General features: G+C 39.2%; 2 protein-coding genes across 3 annotated transcripts in view; one reads left to right on the top strand and one right to left on the bottom strand.

The window, feature by feature from the left end:
• The window catches only part of DNAJC2 (DnaJ heat shock protein family (Hsp40) member C2), a 34,598-nt gene that overhangs the window by 10,029 nt on the left and 6,558 nt on the right, over positions 1 to 18,011 (top strand). The window contains exons 4-12 of one of the 2 annotated variants that reach the window (XM_025379640.1): positions 6,012 to 6,110; positions 7,083 to 7,224; positions 9,231 to 9,311; positions 10,134 to 10,199; positions 10,823 to 10,914; positions 10,991 to 11,112; positions 12,026 to 12,175; positions 17,165 to 17,253; positions 17,345 to 17,414. In XM_025379640.1, coding sequence (XP_025235425.1) covers positions 6,012 to 6,110; positions 7,083 to 7,224; positions 9,231 to 9,311; positions 10,134 to 10,199; positions 10,823 to 10,914; positions 10,991 to 11,112; positions 12,026 to 12,175; positions 17,165 to 17,253; positions 17,345 to 17,414 — 911 coding nt within the window. The remainder of the gene's footprint in view (positions 1 to 6,011; positions 6,111 to 7,082; positions 7,225 to 9,230; positions 9,312 to 10,133; positions 10,200 to 10,822; positions 10,915 to 10,990; positions 11,113 to 12,025; positions 12,176 to 17,164; positions 17,254 to 17,344; positions 17,415 to 18,011) is intronic. The other variant, XM_025379641.1, reaches the window with a different exon arrangement.
• PMPCB (peptidase, mitochondrial processing beta subunit) overlaps positions 4,131 to 18,011 on the bottom strand; it is a 35,673-nt gene continuing 21,792 nt past the window's right edge. Inside the window, exons 13-14 of the mRNA XM_025379642.1 lie at positions 4,433 to 4,544; positions 4,131 to 4,188 (exon numbers count right to left, since the gene is read on the bottom strand). Coding sequence (XP_025235427.1) covers positions 4,185 to 4,188; positions 4,433 to 4,544 — 116 coding nt within the window. The 3' untranslated portion in view covers positions 4,131 to 4,184. The remainder of the gene's footprint in view (positions 4,189 to 4,432; positions 4,545 to 18,011) is intronic.

Here is an 18,011-nt window from a genome sequence, read left to right as displayed (position 1 = left end):
GCGAAACCCCGTCTCTACTAAAAATACAAAAATATTAGCTGGGAGTAGTGACCGGTGCCTGTAGTCGCAGCTACTCGCGAGGCTGAGGCAGGAGAATGGTGTGAACCCAGGAGTTGGAGCTAGCAGTGAGCCGAGATAATGCCACTGCACCCCAGAAACTGGAAATCACCCAGATGTTTAATAACATGGAAATAGATAAGCAAACTGCTATATATTTTGGTGCAGTGTAATACTAATCAGCAATTTTTAAAAGAACAAATTGCCAATACACAGAAAAACATGGATGAATTTCAAACCATGAATAAAAGAAGCCAGACACAGACATACTGTAAGTTACATCTACTTGAAGCTCAAGAACATACAAAAGTGGTGACAGGCATCAGCAAATGGTTGCCTCAGCTGGTAGAGGATGGGAGCCCAGTGGAAAAGGGTACAAGGGAACTTTCTGGATGATGGAAATGGCCTCTGTTTTCTTTTGGGTAGCAGTTACATGAGTGTATATGATTGTCAAAACTCACTGAACTTAATGAATTCTTAAAATCTGGGCATTTATTTTATGTAAATTTTATCTCAGTTGAATCAGATAGATATGATTAAACAAACCAAAAATACCAGTCACTTGGGAAATTAAATATATTCTTTTGAGCCTAGACAGAAATAAAAATTATGCAATAGACTTCTTTTTTTCCACAAAAGTAAGATTACTGCTTTACCAAAACTTAAGGACTGGCAGCTAGAGCTGTACCTTAAGTAAATTCATTGCCTTAACCTATTCTGTTACTTTTTTCAAAAGAGGGAAAAGATAAGGTGGAAATTCAATTCAGAGGTTTAAAAGTATAGCACAAAGGAAGATGCAGGAAGAAAATAAATAAGACAATATCCCAAAATGGGTTTTATAAGAAGAATAAACAAATACAAGTTGAGCGTCCCTAATCCAAAAATCCAAAGTCCAAAATGCTCCAAATTGTGAGTGCCAGTATGACGCTTCAAAGGAAATGCTCACTGGAGGATTTTGGATATTCAGATTTGGAATGGATGCTCACCCAGTAAGTATAATGCAGATATTCCAAAATCTAAAAATATTTGAAATCCCGAACGCTTTTGGTCCCAAGCATTTCAGAGACAGGATACTCACAACGTAGTGAAATACACAAAGAATTAATCATGGTGGCTCATGCCTGTGATCCCAGCATTTGGAAGGCTGAGGTGGGCGGATTGCTTGAGCTCTGTAGTTCAAGACCAGGCTGGGCAACATGGCAAAATGCCATTTCTACAAAAAATACAAAAATTAGCTGGGCATAGTGGTGCATGCCCATGCTGCTCAGAAGGCTGAGATAGCGCTTGAGCCCAGGAGGTGAAGAAGCCCATGCAGTGAGCCATGATCACACCACAGCACTCCACCCTGGACAGTAGTAAGACCCTGTCCCCCTGCCCTCCCCAAAAAAAGAAACCAAAAAAAGGATGAAAACATTAAAGTTACCGAAGGATTTGCTCCTAAAAACAATTATTAGGCCCAGATCATTTTTCAGGTGAATTGTTTCGAGTGTTAAAGAATCAAAAATTCTAATGCTGAATATAAACTTGATTTTTTATGTTGTAATTGGAGAATCAGTTAATCATAAACTGTTTTGGAATAATTCATTTTGTTAAGTTGTACAGTTTAATGTAATCTGAGTATGCAAAACCTAGCAGAGAGCTCAAAAAAATCCTACAAACAATTCCTATTAATATAATGAAAAAAAAAACCCAGTTAAAATGTTAAAATAATAGCAAATTCAAGAAAAGGGAATTTTTATACACTGTTGGTAGGAATGTAAATTAGCATAGCCACTATAGAAGATAGTATGGAGATTTCTCAAAAAATTAAGAATAGAATTACCATATAGCCCAGCAGTCCCACTACTGGATATTTATCCAAAGAAAAAGAAAACTATGTCAAAGGGGTACTTGCACTCCCATGTTTTTATTGCAGCTCTGTTTATAATAACAAAGATAAGGAATCCACCTAAGTGTCCATCAGCAGACTAATGGATAAAGAAAATGTATATGTACACAATGGGATACCACTCAGCCATAAAAAAGAATGAAATCATGTCTGCAGCAATATAGATGGAACTGGAGGTCATTATGTTGAGTGAAATAAACTAGGCACAGGAAGGCAAATATTGCATGTTCTCACTTTTGAGAACAGTGGGAGCTTAAAAAGTTGATCTCATGGAGGTAGTAGATAGAATGATAGATACCAGAGGCTGGGAAGGGTGTTGGGGGGAGAGGGATAAAGAGAGGTTGGTCAATGGACACAAACATACAGTTAGAAGGAATAAGTCCCAGTGTTCTATAGCAGAGTAGGGTGACAATAGTTAACAATAATGTATTGTATATTTCAAAATAGCTAGAAGAGAGAACTTGAAATGTTCATAATACATAGAAATAATAAACACTCAAGTTGATGGATACCCAAATACCCTGACTTGATCATTATATGGTTTATGCATGTATCATGAATTATGCACAAAATGAGGCCAGGCGCAGTGGCTCATGCCTGTAATCCCAGCACTTTGGGAGGCCGAGCCGGGCGGATCATGAGGTCAGGAGTTCGAGACCAAGCCTGGCCAACATGGTGAAACCCCGTCTCTACTAAAAATACAAAAATTAGCTGAGTGTGGTGGCAGGTGGCTGTAATCCCAGATACTTCAGAGGCTGAGACAGGAGAATCGTTTGAACCCAGAAGGCGGAGGTTGCAGTGAGCCGAGATTGCACCATTGTGCTCCAGCCTGGCCAACAGAATGAGACTCAATCTCAAAAAAAAAAATGGATTTTGTTCGTGTATTATGAACAAAATATCACATGTACCCCGTCAGTGTGTACAGATACTTGTATTATGAAAAAATAGTGGCCAGGTGTGGTGGCACAGGCCTGTAATTCTAGCACTTTGGGAGGCCATGGTGGGAGGATCGCTTGAGCCCAGGAGTTCAAGACCAGCCTGGCCAACATGACGAAACCCCTTCCCTACAGAAAATAAAAAAAGTTAGCAAGGCATGGTGGAGCGCACCTGTAATCCCAGCCACTTGGGAGGCTGAGGTGGGAGGATCACCTGAGCCCAGGAGGTTAAGGCTGCAGTGAGCCAAGATCGTGTCACTGTGCTCTAGCCTGGGCAACAGAGTGAGACCCTGTCTCAAAATAAAATAAATGCAATTTAACAGTATACTAAAAGAATAATAGTGTTCATGAACACAGTTTCTCTCAGGTATCCAACTTAGGAAGTATATTAATATAGCAAAATTATACCTCAGATAATATTAAATCTATGTGATTTCCTAAGTAGGTAGTGAAAACACATACCAGAATTTAACACCCATTCCTTTTTGATAAGAATTTTGAAAAGAAATGTAGTTAATTCCCTACTTTGATAACTGTTTCAGGCCCACAGCTAGCAAACTTTTAGCTATGTGGCATTAATGCTGTTACCTAAAATCTAGGGGTGAAGCAGCCTGCATTTGATTTTGTATGCGATTTTGGGAGTTTGGGTTAGTGAGTTAAGTTATTAAATAAGAGACAACTGTTGGAAAGAAAATAAATACATTTGTAGATAATATAGGATCTGCCTAGAAAAGCAAAAGAGAGTTAAGGGACTAGATGCAAGAAAAATAAGCAAAAATTACAGTTTTTGTAAGTTACCATCAAATATATAAGAAAGCTGTGGTCATTATAAAGATAACCGCAGGGCAACAATAAGTAACCAAAACAAGCCCTTGTAAAATTTACTATTATAAAGATAGTATCACAAATCAGTGGAATAGGGAAGGATTATTAAATCACAGTAAGATTTTGAAAAATGACAAGTTTAAATACTTTCTTGGCTATATTAAAATTCCAAAAAGATTTAAAAATTTTTTCAATCTAACTGTAGGAAATATTAATGAAACTAGAACTATTATAAGTACTAGAAGAAATTATAAAAGAAATAATCAGTAAATGTAAATAAAAATGACTAAATTTTTTTTAAAACATAAGTGTTTAACAAAACAGTTGGGAAAAAATTAGCAATAAACATAGTGAATTAGGAGGCAGCATTCAAACATAGGCTGAGGAGTCAGGCCGTCTGGATTAGAGCCCGACTTGGCCGGCAATTTGAGCAAGTTGCAGTGGTAGTGGCTACGTAACATCTCTGTGCCTCGTTTTCCTCATCTATAAAGTGGAGACAGTAATAGTACTTTCTTCATAGGATCATGGAGAAGATTAACTGGTAAACAGGCCTTGCACATGTCAGCTACTCTGTAGATGTTAACAGCTAGCCATTATTTATTGTAAAGTGACACACAGAGTCAGAAGAAAAACTGAGACAGCCCCTCCTTTTTCCCGTTAAAGAATGAAAAACAAAAAAATTGTTGACTACCAGTGATAATCACAAATTTTAAATAATTATACCTACGGTGGCTGAGGCTGTGGTGAAAGAATATTCACATAGGAGTATGAAATAGTATGCCTTTTGGAAAATAACTTGTTCCATTTCCATTCACAAAGTTCACTTCTGTGATTATATCCTAAGAAAGAATCCTAAATAAGGAAAAATACTTAAATTTAAAATTATTCAAATTGGCATTATTTATAATAATGCAAAATTGGAAATGGCCCAAGTGTCCAACAGTAGAGAAATGCCTAAATTACAACAAGTCTACTTGTAACACTGTATTAAGCAGTCATTTGAAAGAAAAATTTGAAGAGTTTGCAAGGAAAAAACCATGGAAAATGCAAATGCTATAATGTGAAATTGAAAAAAGCAGAATATAAATTAGTACATACGATTACACCTGAATTTTTTTCTTCTTCTTCTTCTTTTTGAGACAGAGTCTCACTCACCCAGGTTGGAATGCAGTGGCGCCATCTCAGCTCACTGCAACCTCCACCTCGTGGGTTCAAGCGATTCTTATGTCTGAGCCACCTAAGTAGCTGGGACCACAGGCATGCACCACCACACCCATCTAGTTTTTGTATTTTTAGTAGAAACCAGGTTTTGCCATATTGGCTAGGCTGATCTTGAACTCCTGACCTCAAGTGATCCTCCCAGCTCGGCCTCCCAAAGTGCTGGGATTACAAGCCACCATGCCCAGCCTACACCTGAATTTTTAAAAGCATATGCTTAAGAAAACAAAAATATCTATGCAGAAATACACCAAAATGTTAACAGTCACTGTCGTTGGCTAGGGGCACTTTGGCTAGTTCTTAAAATAATTATTTCAAGCAGGGTGCAGTTTCTGACACCTGTAATCCCAGCACTTTCGGAGGCTGAGGTGGTTGGATCAACTGAGGTCAGGAGTTCAAGACCAGCCTGGCCAACATAATGAAACCTTGTTTCTACTAAAAATACAAAAAATTAGCTGGGCGTGGTGGGGGCACCCGTAACCCCAGCTACTCGGGAGGCTGAGGCAGGAGAATCGCTTGAACCCGGGAGGCGGAGGTTGCAGTGAGCTGAGATCGCGCCATTACACTCCAACCTGGGCAACAAGAGCAAAACTCCATCTCAGAAAATAATAATAATAAATCAGTTTATAATTTTCACATTGAATAATCATATATTTTACCGTGGGAGAAAAGATTCTAATATTAGCCTTATGATTTTAGAAATGGGCCGGGCGCGGTGGCTCAAGCCTGTAATCCCAGCACTTTGGGAGGCCGAGACGGGCGGATCACGAGGTCAGGAGATCGAGACCATCCTGGCTAACACGGTGAAACCCCGTCTCTACTAAAAAAAAAAAAAAAAAATTAGCCGGGCGAGGTGGCAGGCGCCTGTAGTCCCAGCTACTCGGGAGGCTGAGGCAGGAGAATGGCGGGAACCCGGGAGGCGGAGCTTGCAGTGAGCTGAGATCCGGCCACTGCACTCCAGCCCGGGCGACAGAGCGAGACTCCGTCTCAAAAAAAAAAAAAAAAAAAAAAGAAATGGTCTACATGTAGCTCATCTTTAGTTTTGGTGCTTAAAGTGACAAATTATCTCAATCCGACTGATTTTGTAGATAAAGCAATGGTTTTAAAACATCACCCAGACAAACGGAAAGCAGCTGGTGAACCAATAAAAGAAGGAGATAATGACTACTTCACTTGCATAACTAAAGGTAAGAAAATGCTTTAGAGTCAGGAATTTCTAATAGTAATTGTTATTTATTAATTGCTGGGATTGGGTTTCTTATGCATACTGTAGTTCATTCAACTATCCTTTGACATTTTAAAACATTTCAGTTATATCAAGTTATTTCTAATCATCACCCCAGAGCCTCACTACACAAAGTGAGGTTTCCCCAGCCAGCAGCATCAGCAACACCTGGCAGCTTATTAGAAATGCAGTCTCAGGCCCTGCCCCAAACCTACTGATTAAAATCTGCATTTTAACAGGATCCCCAGGTGATTCTTATCAGAAGCTCATCCTACAGTTAATTCATGTAAGTGTTCTATTTAATGATGAGAATACTAAGATTTTTTTTTTTTTTCGTTTCAGATGCTTTATGGGACTAAACTGTTCCTCAGATGTTTTGCTAGCCTAGTTTAAATCAAGAAGTTGATTATATCCTAGTACAGACCCTACAGTTACTTATTGCTATTTACATACACATCACTAAGCAAATTAATATAGGTTGCCACCATTTCCAAATGTTTCCTTAAATGTGATTTTACATTTTGATGCTAATTTTTAAACAGTTGTATGCACACCGTTCAAATTTACTCTTTGCCAGCTCTCTTACACAGTGCTCCAGAAGCCTAAGATCCTTCGATCTTTTACAACCTTGGGATCTAACAGTTAACTTACTAGCTATTTCTTTTTCCCCAGAGTCATCTGTTCTCTTGAAGGGTGGGTGATATTGTTTTGTCACTTGTCTACTAGAAAAATAATTAAAGAAAGAGTTAAGTCCAGTTATATCCAGTAGTGCTAAAGCTGTTGTTACCTAAATTAAATCCTCCCCAACCTGCAAACAAAATTTTCAAATATGAAAATTAATGACTTTTATGTTTTAAGGAGGGAAATATTTGTTTTCTTGAAGAAAAAAATAGGTAAAGTTATGGTGATATGATCTTAACAATTTTTTTCTCAGCTTATGAAATGTTATCTGATCCAGTGAAAAGACGAGCATTTAACAGTGTAGATCCTACTTTTGATAACTCAGTTCCTTCTAAAAGTGAAGCAAAGGATAATTTCTTCGAAGTGTTTTCCCCAGTGTTTGAAAGGAATTCCAGGTGAGTTAAGGCATCCCTTTTGATCGTAGTGCCCTGTTGGCTTGTTTCTTGTAGTCTTCCAGGTTTCTGTTTTTTTCCCTCTGATGATAGTTTCATTTATAGATTATTTCCACTGTCTCTTCCTCCTCCTCCTCCTTCTCTGCAATATTGAGCCCTTCTGGTGAACTTATTGTTCTCATTTATATTGCTTTCTAAACAGAAGTTCTACATTTCCATAGTAAAATTTCTGTTCAATTTATGGGAGGTTTCTCTTTTAAATTTACTTGGGCTGGGTACAGTGGCTCATACGTGTAATCCCAGCACTTTGGAAGGCCGAGGTAGACAGATCACCTGAGAGCAGGAGTTCAAGACCAGCCTGGCCAACATGGTGAAACCCCGTCTCTACTAAAATACAAAAATTAGCCGGCCGTGGAGGTGTACGCCTGTAATCCCAGCTCCTTGGGAGGCTGAGACAGGTGTTTCGCTTGAACCCAGGAGACGGTGGTTGCAGTGAGCCGAGATCGTGCCAGTACACTCCAACCTGGGTGGCTGAGTGAGACTCCACCTCAAAAAAAAAAAAAAAAAAAAAAATTTACTTTGAGAGAAATAACAGTATCTGACTTTTATAGTGTGATTCTTACACTTAGGTGACAGTAATTTTCTATTCTTTGATTTCCTCTTTATGAATGGGTATACTACTCTGACTCATTGTCAGTTGAGAAAAGCCTTTGTTCTTTATTTGATCATCTGATTATCATAAGGCTTCTTTGACAAAACATTATTTATATTTATGATTAAAGCATACATATTTCATTAAAGTTTGTTTTAAAATAGTGTGCACCAATATTATTTTACATCTTTTTTTTCCATCTGCGTTGGCAGGTTCCCTTAAAGCACATCTTAGCTGCACATTGGAATTACCTGGAGAACAGGAAGAACTCCTGATGCCTGCGTTCCCCCTGGAAAGATTCTGATTTATTGGTTTGAATTCCTGTGGGGATTTTTAAGGCTCCCAGGTGATTCTACTGTGCAGCCAAATTTGAGAACCACTTCGGTTAGCAGTTTGGCGCCGCCTAGTATTTCCGCCATCTTCTCTCCCTTGGATTTCACGTTTATTTTTTGTTTTTGTTTTTGTTTTTTTCCTTGTTTATTTTGAGACAGGGTCTTGCTCTGTTGCCAAGGCTGGAGTGCAGTGGCACGATCTTGGCTTACCGCAACCTCTGCCTCCCAGGTTCAAGCAATTCTCCTGCCTCAGCCCCCTGAGTAGCTGGGATTATAGGAATCTGCCACCACTAATTTGTCTATTTTTAGTAGAGACAGGGTTTCACCGTATTGGCCAGACTGGTCTCAAACTCCTGACCTCAGGTGATCTGCTGGCCTCAGCCTCCCAAAGTGCTGGGATTACAGGCGTGAGCCACTGCGCCTGGCCACATTTGTTTTATAACAGTGCTGAGGTGGTAAAAAGGAGTAGTATATTTTTCTGTGTAATGATTTCACAGAGTAGAAAACGTGGATCAGTAGCAGCCTCAGGATCCTTTTCAGCAGTGATCGATGAAGTGCTGCGCCAAGAAATCTGGCTCTAAGGGGAAGGTGGTGGTGGTGATGGGGTAGAAATTACTTCCATCTGTGACTATTAACACTTTTAAAGGGCTAGGCCTACAGGTTGTTGTTGTGCTGCCTATTTAGGGACAGGAGCTTGGCAAAAGGAGCTAGCTGCCATTTTTCCTAGCCTGACTAGCAGCTGCTATGGCATTGTACTTTATAGAACTGAAGGTAACCTGTGATTAGAAGGCTGTCCCGTGTTTCTCTCCTCTCACCAGTCTATGTCTGCCCTCACTTTTCACACGCCTGTGTTGTTTCATACCCCACTGCTGACTTTCCAGCGACATCTTCGAGTTGTAGAGTTTGTAGGGAAGGGAAATCAGAGGGATTAGTTAAAACTATTGTTTTTAATAAATTAAGTTGTTTGTTGAACTTTTGTACATAATTTTTGAAGAATTTTAAGAATATTTCCTTTGATATTTCAGATGGTCAAATAAAAAAAATGTTCCTAAACTTGGTGATATGAATTCATCATTTGAAGATGTAGATATATTTTATTCTTTCTGGTAAGTGAATATACTGTTTGTATGATGCTGTCATCTTTTAAAAAGAAAAGTATTCAATAAGTACTTGATTGTTTATAAATTAATTGAGATGGGCAAATTGCAGAACCTTCACTGAACAAAAGCACTCTGTTATCTTTGTGATATTTAGGCTTTTAAGATTTTCAGCCTGTTTTCTATTAATGAGATTTCTAGATATCAAGCACACGATAGTAGTAAAACAGGAAAATTGGGGAGTCATTTGAATAAAAATCAGTACATTTTTATTTAGTTACTACTAAAAGTACTTGAGTTCATGAGGAGGGAGACAGTGCTATTTGTCTCTGTAACTAATTCACTAATTTTTAATAAACACAATAGTTAGTGGCCATTTTATATGCGCTACATTTTCTCATCAAATGCCTAGTAAATACAAAAACAAAATCATGTAGAACAAAAATAACAAGATTTAGTTCTATCAGTTGTAATTGCTTTTACCTTCAGAGGATACAAACTGGAGATGAGATAACCACTACTAGGGTTACCTTCAGACTTGACAGACTGGCGAAACTGAAAGGCAAGGAAAATTTAAAAATAGGTCTTGGTCAAGCAAAAAACCTAACAAAGAAGAGACAGCAGGGAAGTGTGGTTTTGATTATGGAGTGATGCGTGCATTTTAGATTTTCATACCAAATGCAATGTCATTTAAAAAGGAGAAAGATTTGACCTTAGTTTAATACTAGAAGAGAAGAAAGGTATCTATTAAAACAAATTCATCCATTTGCATTAAAAGGAATTTTTTTCATTTGTTCTTTCTTGATTGTAAATTATTTCTGTCTATATTAGGTATAATTTTGATTCTTGGAGAGAATTTTCTTATTTAGATGAAGAAGAAAAAGAAAAAGCGGAATGGTATGTATGCAAATCATTAATAATGGAAGGTGTTTATTTGGTTCTCTGGTATTTGTGATGATGTAAAACTATGTCACATAAATTTTCTTTCAAATTTTTCTCTTTGTACATCTTTTTTAAACAACTTTTTAATATTTTGAAATCCTTTCTCACAAGTTAAACTAGGTGGGCCCAGATCAATAATTGGTTAGGATATGCTTAAGAAATTGCCAGGGAATATAACGTCAGCGCAGGTCAGCAAAATCTTTTTCTTCTGGTTGCTTAACCTAGGTTTTATTAGGTTTTGTTTGTTTGTTTGTTTTTTGTATGTGTGCAGAAATGCTTTTGACATGAATGCCCAAAAAATAACCAGAATTAATATTAAATAGAACCACTGTTTAGTCCAGGCCTGCTGGCTCATGCCTGTAATCCTAGCACTTTGGGAGGCTGAGGCAGGTGAATCACCTGAGGTCAGGAATTCGAGACCAGCCTGGCCAACATAAGTCATTGTTTAATGTTAGTAATGACACAGCATTTTAACCTTCTAGGATGTTATTTACATATTAATATTTTATAAAATATTACATTTTCCAGTCACAGTATCTATAAGCAGTAGTTTGTTTCCAGTATTTTCTGTTTTATAGTCGTGATGAGAGGAGATGGATTGAAAAGCAGAACAGAGCAACAAGAGCACAAAGAAAAAAAGAAGAAATGAACAGAATAAGAACATTAGTTGGTAAGTATAATTCTTTTTTTTTTAAGTCCCCTAAATATTAGAAATTCAAAATGAGATCAACTTTTTCTTTTGGTAGACAATGCATATAGCTGTGATCCAAGGATAAAAAAGTTCAAGGAAGAAGAAAAAGCCAAGAAAGAAGCAGAAAAGAAAGCAAAAGCAGAAGCTAAACGGAAGGAGCAAGAAGCTAAAGAAAAAGTAAGACAACATTTAATGAAGGTGGACTTTAAATGTTTATGAAATCTTTAGATTATAAATCATGCTGCTATAAAGACACATGCACACGTATGTTTATTGCGGCACTATTCACAATAGCAAAGACTTGGAACCAACCCCAATGTTCATCAATGATAGACTGGATTAAGAAAATGTGGCACATATACACCATGGAATACTATGCAGCCATAAAAAAGGATGAGTTCATGTCCTTTGTAGGGACATGGATGCAGCTGGAAACCATCATTCTCAGCAAACTATCGCAAGAACAGAAAACCAAACACCTCATGTTCTTACTCATAGGTGGGAATTGAACAATGAGAACACTTGGACACAGGAAGGGGAACATCACACACCGGGGCCTGTCGGGTGGGTGGAGGGGGAAGGGATAGCATTAGGGGATATACCTAATGTAAATAACGAGTTAATGGGTGCAGCACACCAACATGGCACATGTGTACATATGTAACAAACCTGCATGTTGTGCACATGTACCCTGGAACTTAAAGTATAATAAAAAATTTTAAAAATACATCTTTACTCTTCACATCTATTTTTTTAAAAAACTATAATTTGAAAGCAGAGAATTGGGTGCTACTGTGAATGAATCATGACAAGTTGGTCATGATCTTCCTTACCAGCAAATTTTTATTGAGCAAAAAAAGGGTGTCATACGTTCCTTTAATATTATGTTTATTTCTAATGTCAATTTTACATTTTCTAATAAATGTCTATGGATCTTTACCAGCTGCCTTTCCCAGTTCATCCTTCAGTTTTCAATAAGTTTATGTTGCCTTTTTTCCTAATATAATTTATTAAAAGTTTAAATTTTAAAAAATATAAAGCATTTAGGAATTTTACTTTATTAAAATGATTTTACTCCCTTTTTTTAAAGCAAAGGCAAGCTGAATTAGAAGCTGCTCGGTTAGCTAAGGAGAAAGAAGAGGAGGAAGTTAGACAGCAAGCATTGTTGGCAAAGAAGGAAAAAGATCTCCAGAAAAAAGCCATTAAGAAGGAAAGGCAAAAACTTCGAAACTCATGCAAGGTATGTCAGACTGAACAAACACTAGGCACAAGTAAATCAAGTTGCTGATCAATCAAAAAACAGTTCTCTTTTTCTTTTTTTTTTTTTAGACGGAGTCTTACTCTGTTGCCCAGACTGGAGTGCAGTGGCGTGATCTTGGCTCACTGCAACCTCCCCTTCCGAGGTTCCAGCAATTCTCCCACCTCAGCTTCCAAGTAGCTGGGATTACAGGCGCGTGCCACCACGCCCAGCTAATTTTTTGTATTTTTAGTAGAGACAGGGTTTCGCCATGTTGGCCAAGCTGGTCTCGTACTGCTGACCTCAAGCGATCTCCCCACCTCAGCCTCCCAAAGTGCTGGGACTACAGGCATGAGCCACTGCGCCTGACCAAAATATTTCTTGAAAAAAAAAATATTTTTATTTATTTATTTATTTGAGATGGCGTCTCGCACTGTCACCTGGCTGGAGTGCAATGGCACGATTTCGGCTCACTGCAACCTCTGCCTCCTGGGTTCAAGCAACTCTCCTGCTTCGGCCCCCTGAGTAGATGGGATTACAGGCAGCCGCCACCATGCCCAGCTAATTTTTTGTATTTTTAGTTGAGACGGGGTTTCACTGTGTTGGCCAGGCTGGTCTTGAACTCCTAACCTCGTGATCCACCCATCTCAGCCTCCCAAAGTGTTGGGATTACAGGCGTGAGCCACCTGCGCCCAGCCAAAAGAACAATTTTTAATTAAGTTGTTGTTGTTGTTGTTGTTGTTGTTGTTGTTGAGGCAGAGTCTCACTCAGTCACCCAGGCTGGAGTACAGTGGTGCCATCTTGGCTCACTGCAACCTCCACCTCCCCAGTTCAAGCCATTCTCATGCCTTGGCCACCCAAGTAGCTGGGATTACAGGTGCACAGCACCACTCCCAGCTAATTTTTGTATTTTTAGTAGAGGGGGGTATCGTCATGTTGGCCAGGCTGGTCTCAAACTCTTGGCCTCAAGTGATCCACCCACCTTGGACTCCCAAAATGCTAGGATTATAGGCATGAGCCACTGCACTTGTCCAAGCATAAATGTATTTCTTTTCTTTACTATGCAATTATAACTAAACGAGTCTGGTCGTGGTGGCTCATGCCTGTAACCCCAGCACTTTGGGAGGCCAAGGCGAGCAGATCACTTGAGGTCAGTTGTTTAAGACCAGTCTGGCCAACATGGTGAAACCCCATCCCCACTAAAAATACAAAAATTAGCCAGGCCCAATGGCATGTGCCTGTAATCCCAGCTACTCGGGAGGCTGAGGCAGGAGAACTGCCTGAACCCGGAGGCGGAAATTGCAGTGAGCCGAGATTGCGCCACTGCACTCCAGCCTGGGAGACAAGAGTTAGACTCCTCGAAAAAAACAAACGAACAGACAACTACAACTAAACAGGTTTAATTTTATCTCAGTGTAAGTGTTTTTAACTTTTTCTAAATTTCACCTTACATATTTCAGTTTTCAACCCTGATAGTTTTTTTCTAAACATAATCATCTTACCATTATCAAACCAAAAAAAAAGTTAATATTCTGAAACTGTCCCAGCACTTTGGGAGGCCGAGGTTAGTGGATCACAAGATCAGGAGATTGAGACCATCCTGGCTAACATAGTGAAAACCCGTCTCTACTAAAAATCCAAAAAATTAGCTAGGCATGGTGGCAGGCACCTGTAGTCCCAGCTACTCGGGAGGCTGAGGCAGGAGAAAGGCGTGAACGCGGGAGGCGGAGCTTGCAGTGAGCAGACATCATGCCACTGCACTCCAGCCTGGGCGACAGAGCAAGACTCTGTCTCAAAAAATATATATATATATATTCTGAAACTGTGTCTATATTCATATCTTCAGTTATCTCAGCCATGTCTTTTTTTTTTTTTTTGAGATGGAGTCTTGCTCTGTCACCCAGACTGGAGTGCAGTAGCGTGAGCTCAGGTCACTGCAAGCTCCGCCTCCCGGGTTCAAGCGATTCTTCTGCCTCAGCCTCCTGAGTAGCTGAGACTACAGGCACCTGCCACCATTCCCAGCCAATTTTTGTATTTTTAGTCAAGACAGGGTTTCACCGTATTGGCCAGGCTGGTGTAAAACTCCTGACCCCATGATCCACCCACCTCGACCTCCCGAAGTGCTGGGATTATAGGCATGATCCACCACACCCAGCCTCAGCAATGTCTTTTTATAGTTGGTGTATTCAAATTAGGACCCAAATAAGGTCAATACAATATAAATACTTCAGTTGTTGTGTCTCCTGGTTGTTCTTAAGACCCTCTAGTTCTGTAACACCTCTGTATCACCACTTCTCCCCACCTCACACCATTGCCACTGATTTGTTGGAGAAACCAGATCATTTTTCTGAGAAGGTGCCACAATTTGGTTTTAGGTTGTTGCTTCCTATTGGTGTAAAATTAATTTTTAGCTTAGAAAGTTTTTTTAAAAGTTTTAACTTGTTTTTAAAGTTCTAAAAGCTTTCAATTTTATCTAAAATGGTATCATTTGAGTGAGTACTGGCAGTTTTCATTCAAATACAGTTTCCACTAGAAAGTATTTACCAAAAACCCCAAAAGTTTTTAAGTATAATTTTGACTAAGAGCTAATTCTTATATTTTAAGCTGGTAAAGTCACAGGACAGTACTGTTCCTTACTAAACAACATTGAATGAATAAATTGGTGGAATTCCAAGCTATAATAGAGATTGCCACACAAAGAATATTGTGTACTATATCATTGTCCATTGTAGTTGAATCTAGCAAGTATGTAAATGCGTAATATGTATAGAAAAATTATCTTTTATGTGACTATCTAGAAGGCTGTAGACATGTATGGTCTAATATATGCTATCCTAAATCTTCAGATAATAATACAATTGAAATTAACTTGCCCCATCAGCTGACATTGAAAGAGGCTTAATAAAAATACAAGCACTTGTTTCTTTAGGCATTTTAATAAGGAAAAAGAAAATCCAAATTTGAAAACATACATATTTTTCTCAGATTCCACTGTATAGAAGATTGTTTTCAGAAGGATGCAGTGTTATCAAAGTGGTAAAGAGCATGGGCTCAGGGCAAGCCACCTGGGTTTGAGGCTATTCTCTGCTTACCTCTTACTAGCTGTGGGACCCTCAGGAGATTACCTCAACACTTTTGTGCCTCACTTTCCTCACCTCTTCTATAGTTGAAATGATACCTAGTCACAGAGTTGTGAAGATTAAATGAGATAATTCACATGTAGTGCTTGGCACATTCAGCAAGAACCTTAAAAGGCCAATCAGGAAATAAAGCTTGAATAGTTCTTAGAGATTATGCATAAATAAAAGTCCTGACATTTGGAAACTTTGTTTTCTTGCTCCTTTCTCACATAATTTATTCATTCAGAGTAAATACTCATCAGATTATCGTAAATCCATATCTGATGAGCATTTACTATGTACCAAGCAGTTGTAATTGATGTGAATGTAATGATTGCACAGTTCTTTCAAGGAGTCTACTGATTAGTGATTAAAACCAAACAAGCTATTCCAACACTTCAAGGTAGGTATTAGGATGAGAAGGTACCAAAAAGGTAGTCAAGGAAGGCATTCTGCATCTAGTAGGATTTAGCCAGGTGAAGCAGTATGTACACAGGATTAAGGATAAGACAGATGGAGTATTGAGAATGCAGAGATCCAGAGAAATGAGATTTAATAAACCAGGGGCACCTGAGGAGGTAAGGAGAAGCCTGGTCTTAAAAGGCTTTATACGTCTTGCTAAAGAGCTTACTCTGATCCTGAGTTGGTTTTGGTCAGGGTGCTGAGAAGACTAGAGGCAGAGAGACTAATTTAGGAGTCTTTTGCCACAATCCAGGTGAGAGAGTATTGTGGCCTGAACTCAGAGATGATAGGGATGGAAAAAGGTAGATGAAAGGGAGAGAGATTCAGGAAGTAGACTAGGCTATTGCCTGTTGGGATTGATTGTGTGTTGGAGGTAACAGGAGGAGTGAGATCTTTATATGCCTTGGTTTATTGCATGGAATACTGGATGGATGACGCTGGTAGCATTCAGGGAAGTAGAAAACAAAGGAAGAGGAAAAGGGTTGGCAAAAATGATTTCAGTTTAGGGTGTGTTGAGCTTGTTGGGACACTCAAATGGAGATAACTCAGCACATGATTGAGTGTGTAAGTTCAAGAACAGGATTATCACAGACTCTTCCACATCTTGATAGCACTAGAAACTGCAGATATAGAAGATCACCCTGGGAGAGGGTATAGAGTGAGGAGAGTGGAGGCTGGGACTCTGGCAAAACACCAGTACATAAGGTACTGATAGAGGAAAAGAAGCCTGAGGAGTGACCAGGCAGGTAGGAAGAAAATCAGTAGTGCTTTTGGAAGCCTAGGGAAGAGTGAATAGTAATAGAAGCACTGGAACCTTAGTGAGAGGCAGATTGCATGGATTAAGGAAGCAAGGAGAAGTGAGGAATGGGAGACATAAGTCTCAACAGCAGCTTAAAGCATGGCAAGTACTTGCCAGTTACTTCTTGTGCATCATGCTGTTCCATTCCGAGGATAGTCTTTAGTTAATTGAAATTTTTGCTAATACTTCTTGTTCCTAAGCACACACTGTCATCTTTTTAATTTCACATTTAAAATTTCCAGATTTTACAGTTCAGCACACATTGCAACAGGCCGCCAAACAAAGGGATTTTGAGTCATCATACAGAATTTCTTGATCCTTAAGTGATTCTCTAAGGAATCATTCTGACTTTTTATAACATCCCTAGGCATTCTTTTTTCTGTTATGCTTCTTCTTGGTATGTACCTCCAACTTGGTATATAATGCCTTTTATTGCTAGGTGATCAGGGAGAGCCCTGGGAGGTACCGTGGAAGTACAGCTGGGGATGGGCAGAAGGCCATTATGTATGTTCACATCAGGAACTCCTGAGAGCTCATGCTTTGTAATTATGTTGATGGATGTATTTTTGAGTGTGAGTAGATATAAGATAATTTTTGTGTTTGTGCTTTTAGACCTGGAATCATTTTTCTGATAATGAGGCAGAACGGGTTAAAATGATGGAAGAAGTGGAAAAACTTTGTGATCGGCTTGAACTGGCAAGGTATACCTATGGAACTGCTATTGAAGTCTTCACTTGAGCTTAGGATAAAGTTTCATTTCTTCTTTTTTTTTTTTTTTTTTTTTTTCTTTAGCTTACAGTGCTTGAATGAAACACTCACATCATGCACAAAAGAAGTAGGAAAGGCCGCTTTGGAAAAACAGGTAATAGAAGAACACATCACTCCTACCTATATGTAGCATTTAATTCTGCTTTTACCTGTTTCTTTACCTAATATATAAGTCACCAAGTACAAACAGTATCTGATTTCTCTGTGTTTCCCACTGTTTTTTTGTTGTTGTTTTGTGTGTTTTCTGTTTTGAGACGGAGTCTTGCTGTGTCGCCCAGGCTGGAGAGCAGTGGCACAATCTCAGCTCACTACAACCTCCGCTTCCTGGGTTCAAGTGATTCTCCTGCCTCAGCCTCCTGAGTAGCTGGGATTACAGGCACGCACCACCACACTCGGCTAATTTTTGTATTTTTAGTAGAGACGGGGTTTCACCATGTTGGTCAGGCTGGTCTTGAATTCTTGACTTCATGATCCGCCTGTGTCAGCCTCTCAAAGTGCTGGGATTACAGGTGTGAGCCACCACGCCCAGCCTGTTTTTTGTTTTTGAGACGGGGTCTCTCTCTGTCATCCAGGCTGGAGTGCAGCTGGGGTTACAGGTGTGTGCCACCATGCCCGGCTGATTTTTGTATTTTTACTAGAGACAGGGTTTTGCTGTGTTGGCCAGGCTGGTCTCAAACTCCTGACCTCAGGT

This window comes from Theropithecus gelada, chromosome 3 (genome assembly GCF_003255815.1).
Source record: "Theropithecus gelada isolate Dixy chromosome 3, Tgel_1.0, whole genome shotgun sequence".
In the NCBI taxonomy this organism is placed as follows: Eukaryota; Metazoa; Chordata; class Mammalia; order Primates; family Cercopithecidae; genus Theropithecus; species Theropithecus gelada.
Note: the sequence above shows the minus strand (reverse complement) of the source record. Positions and strands in the feature narration are given on the sequence as shown.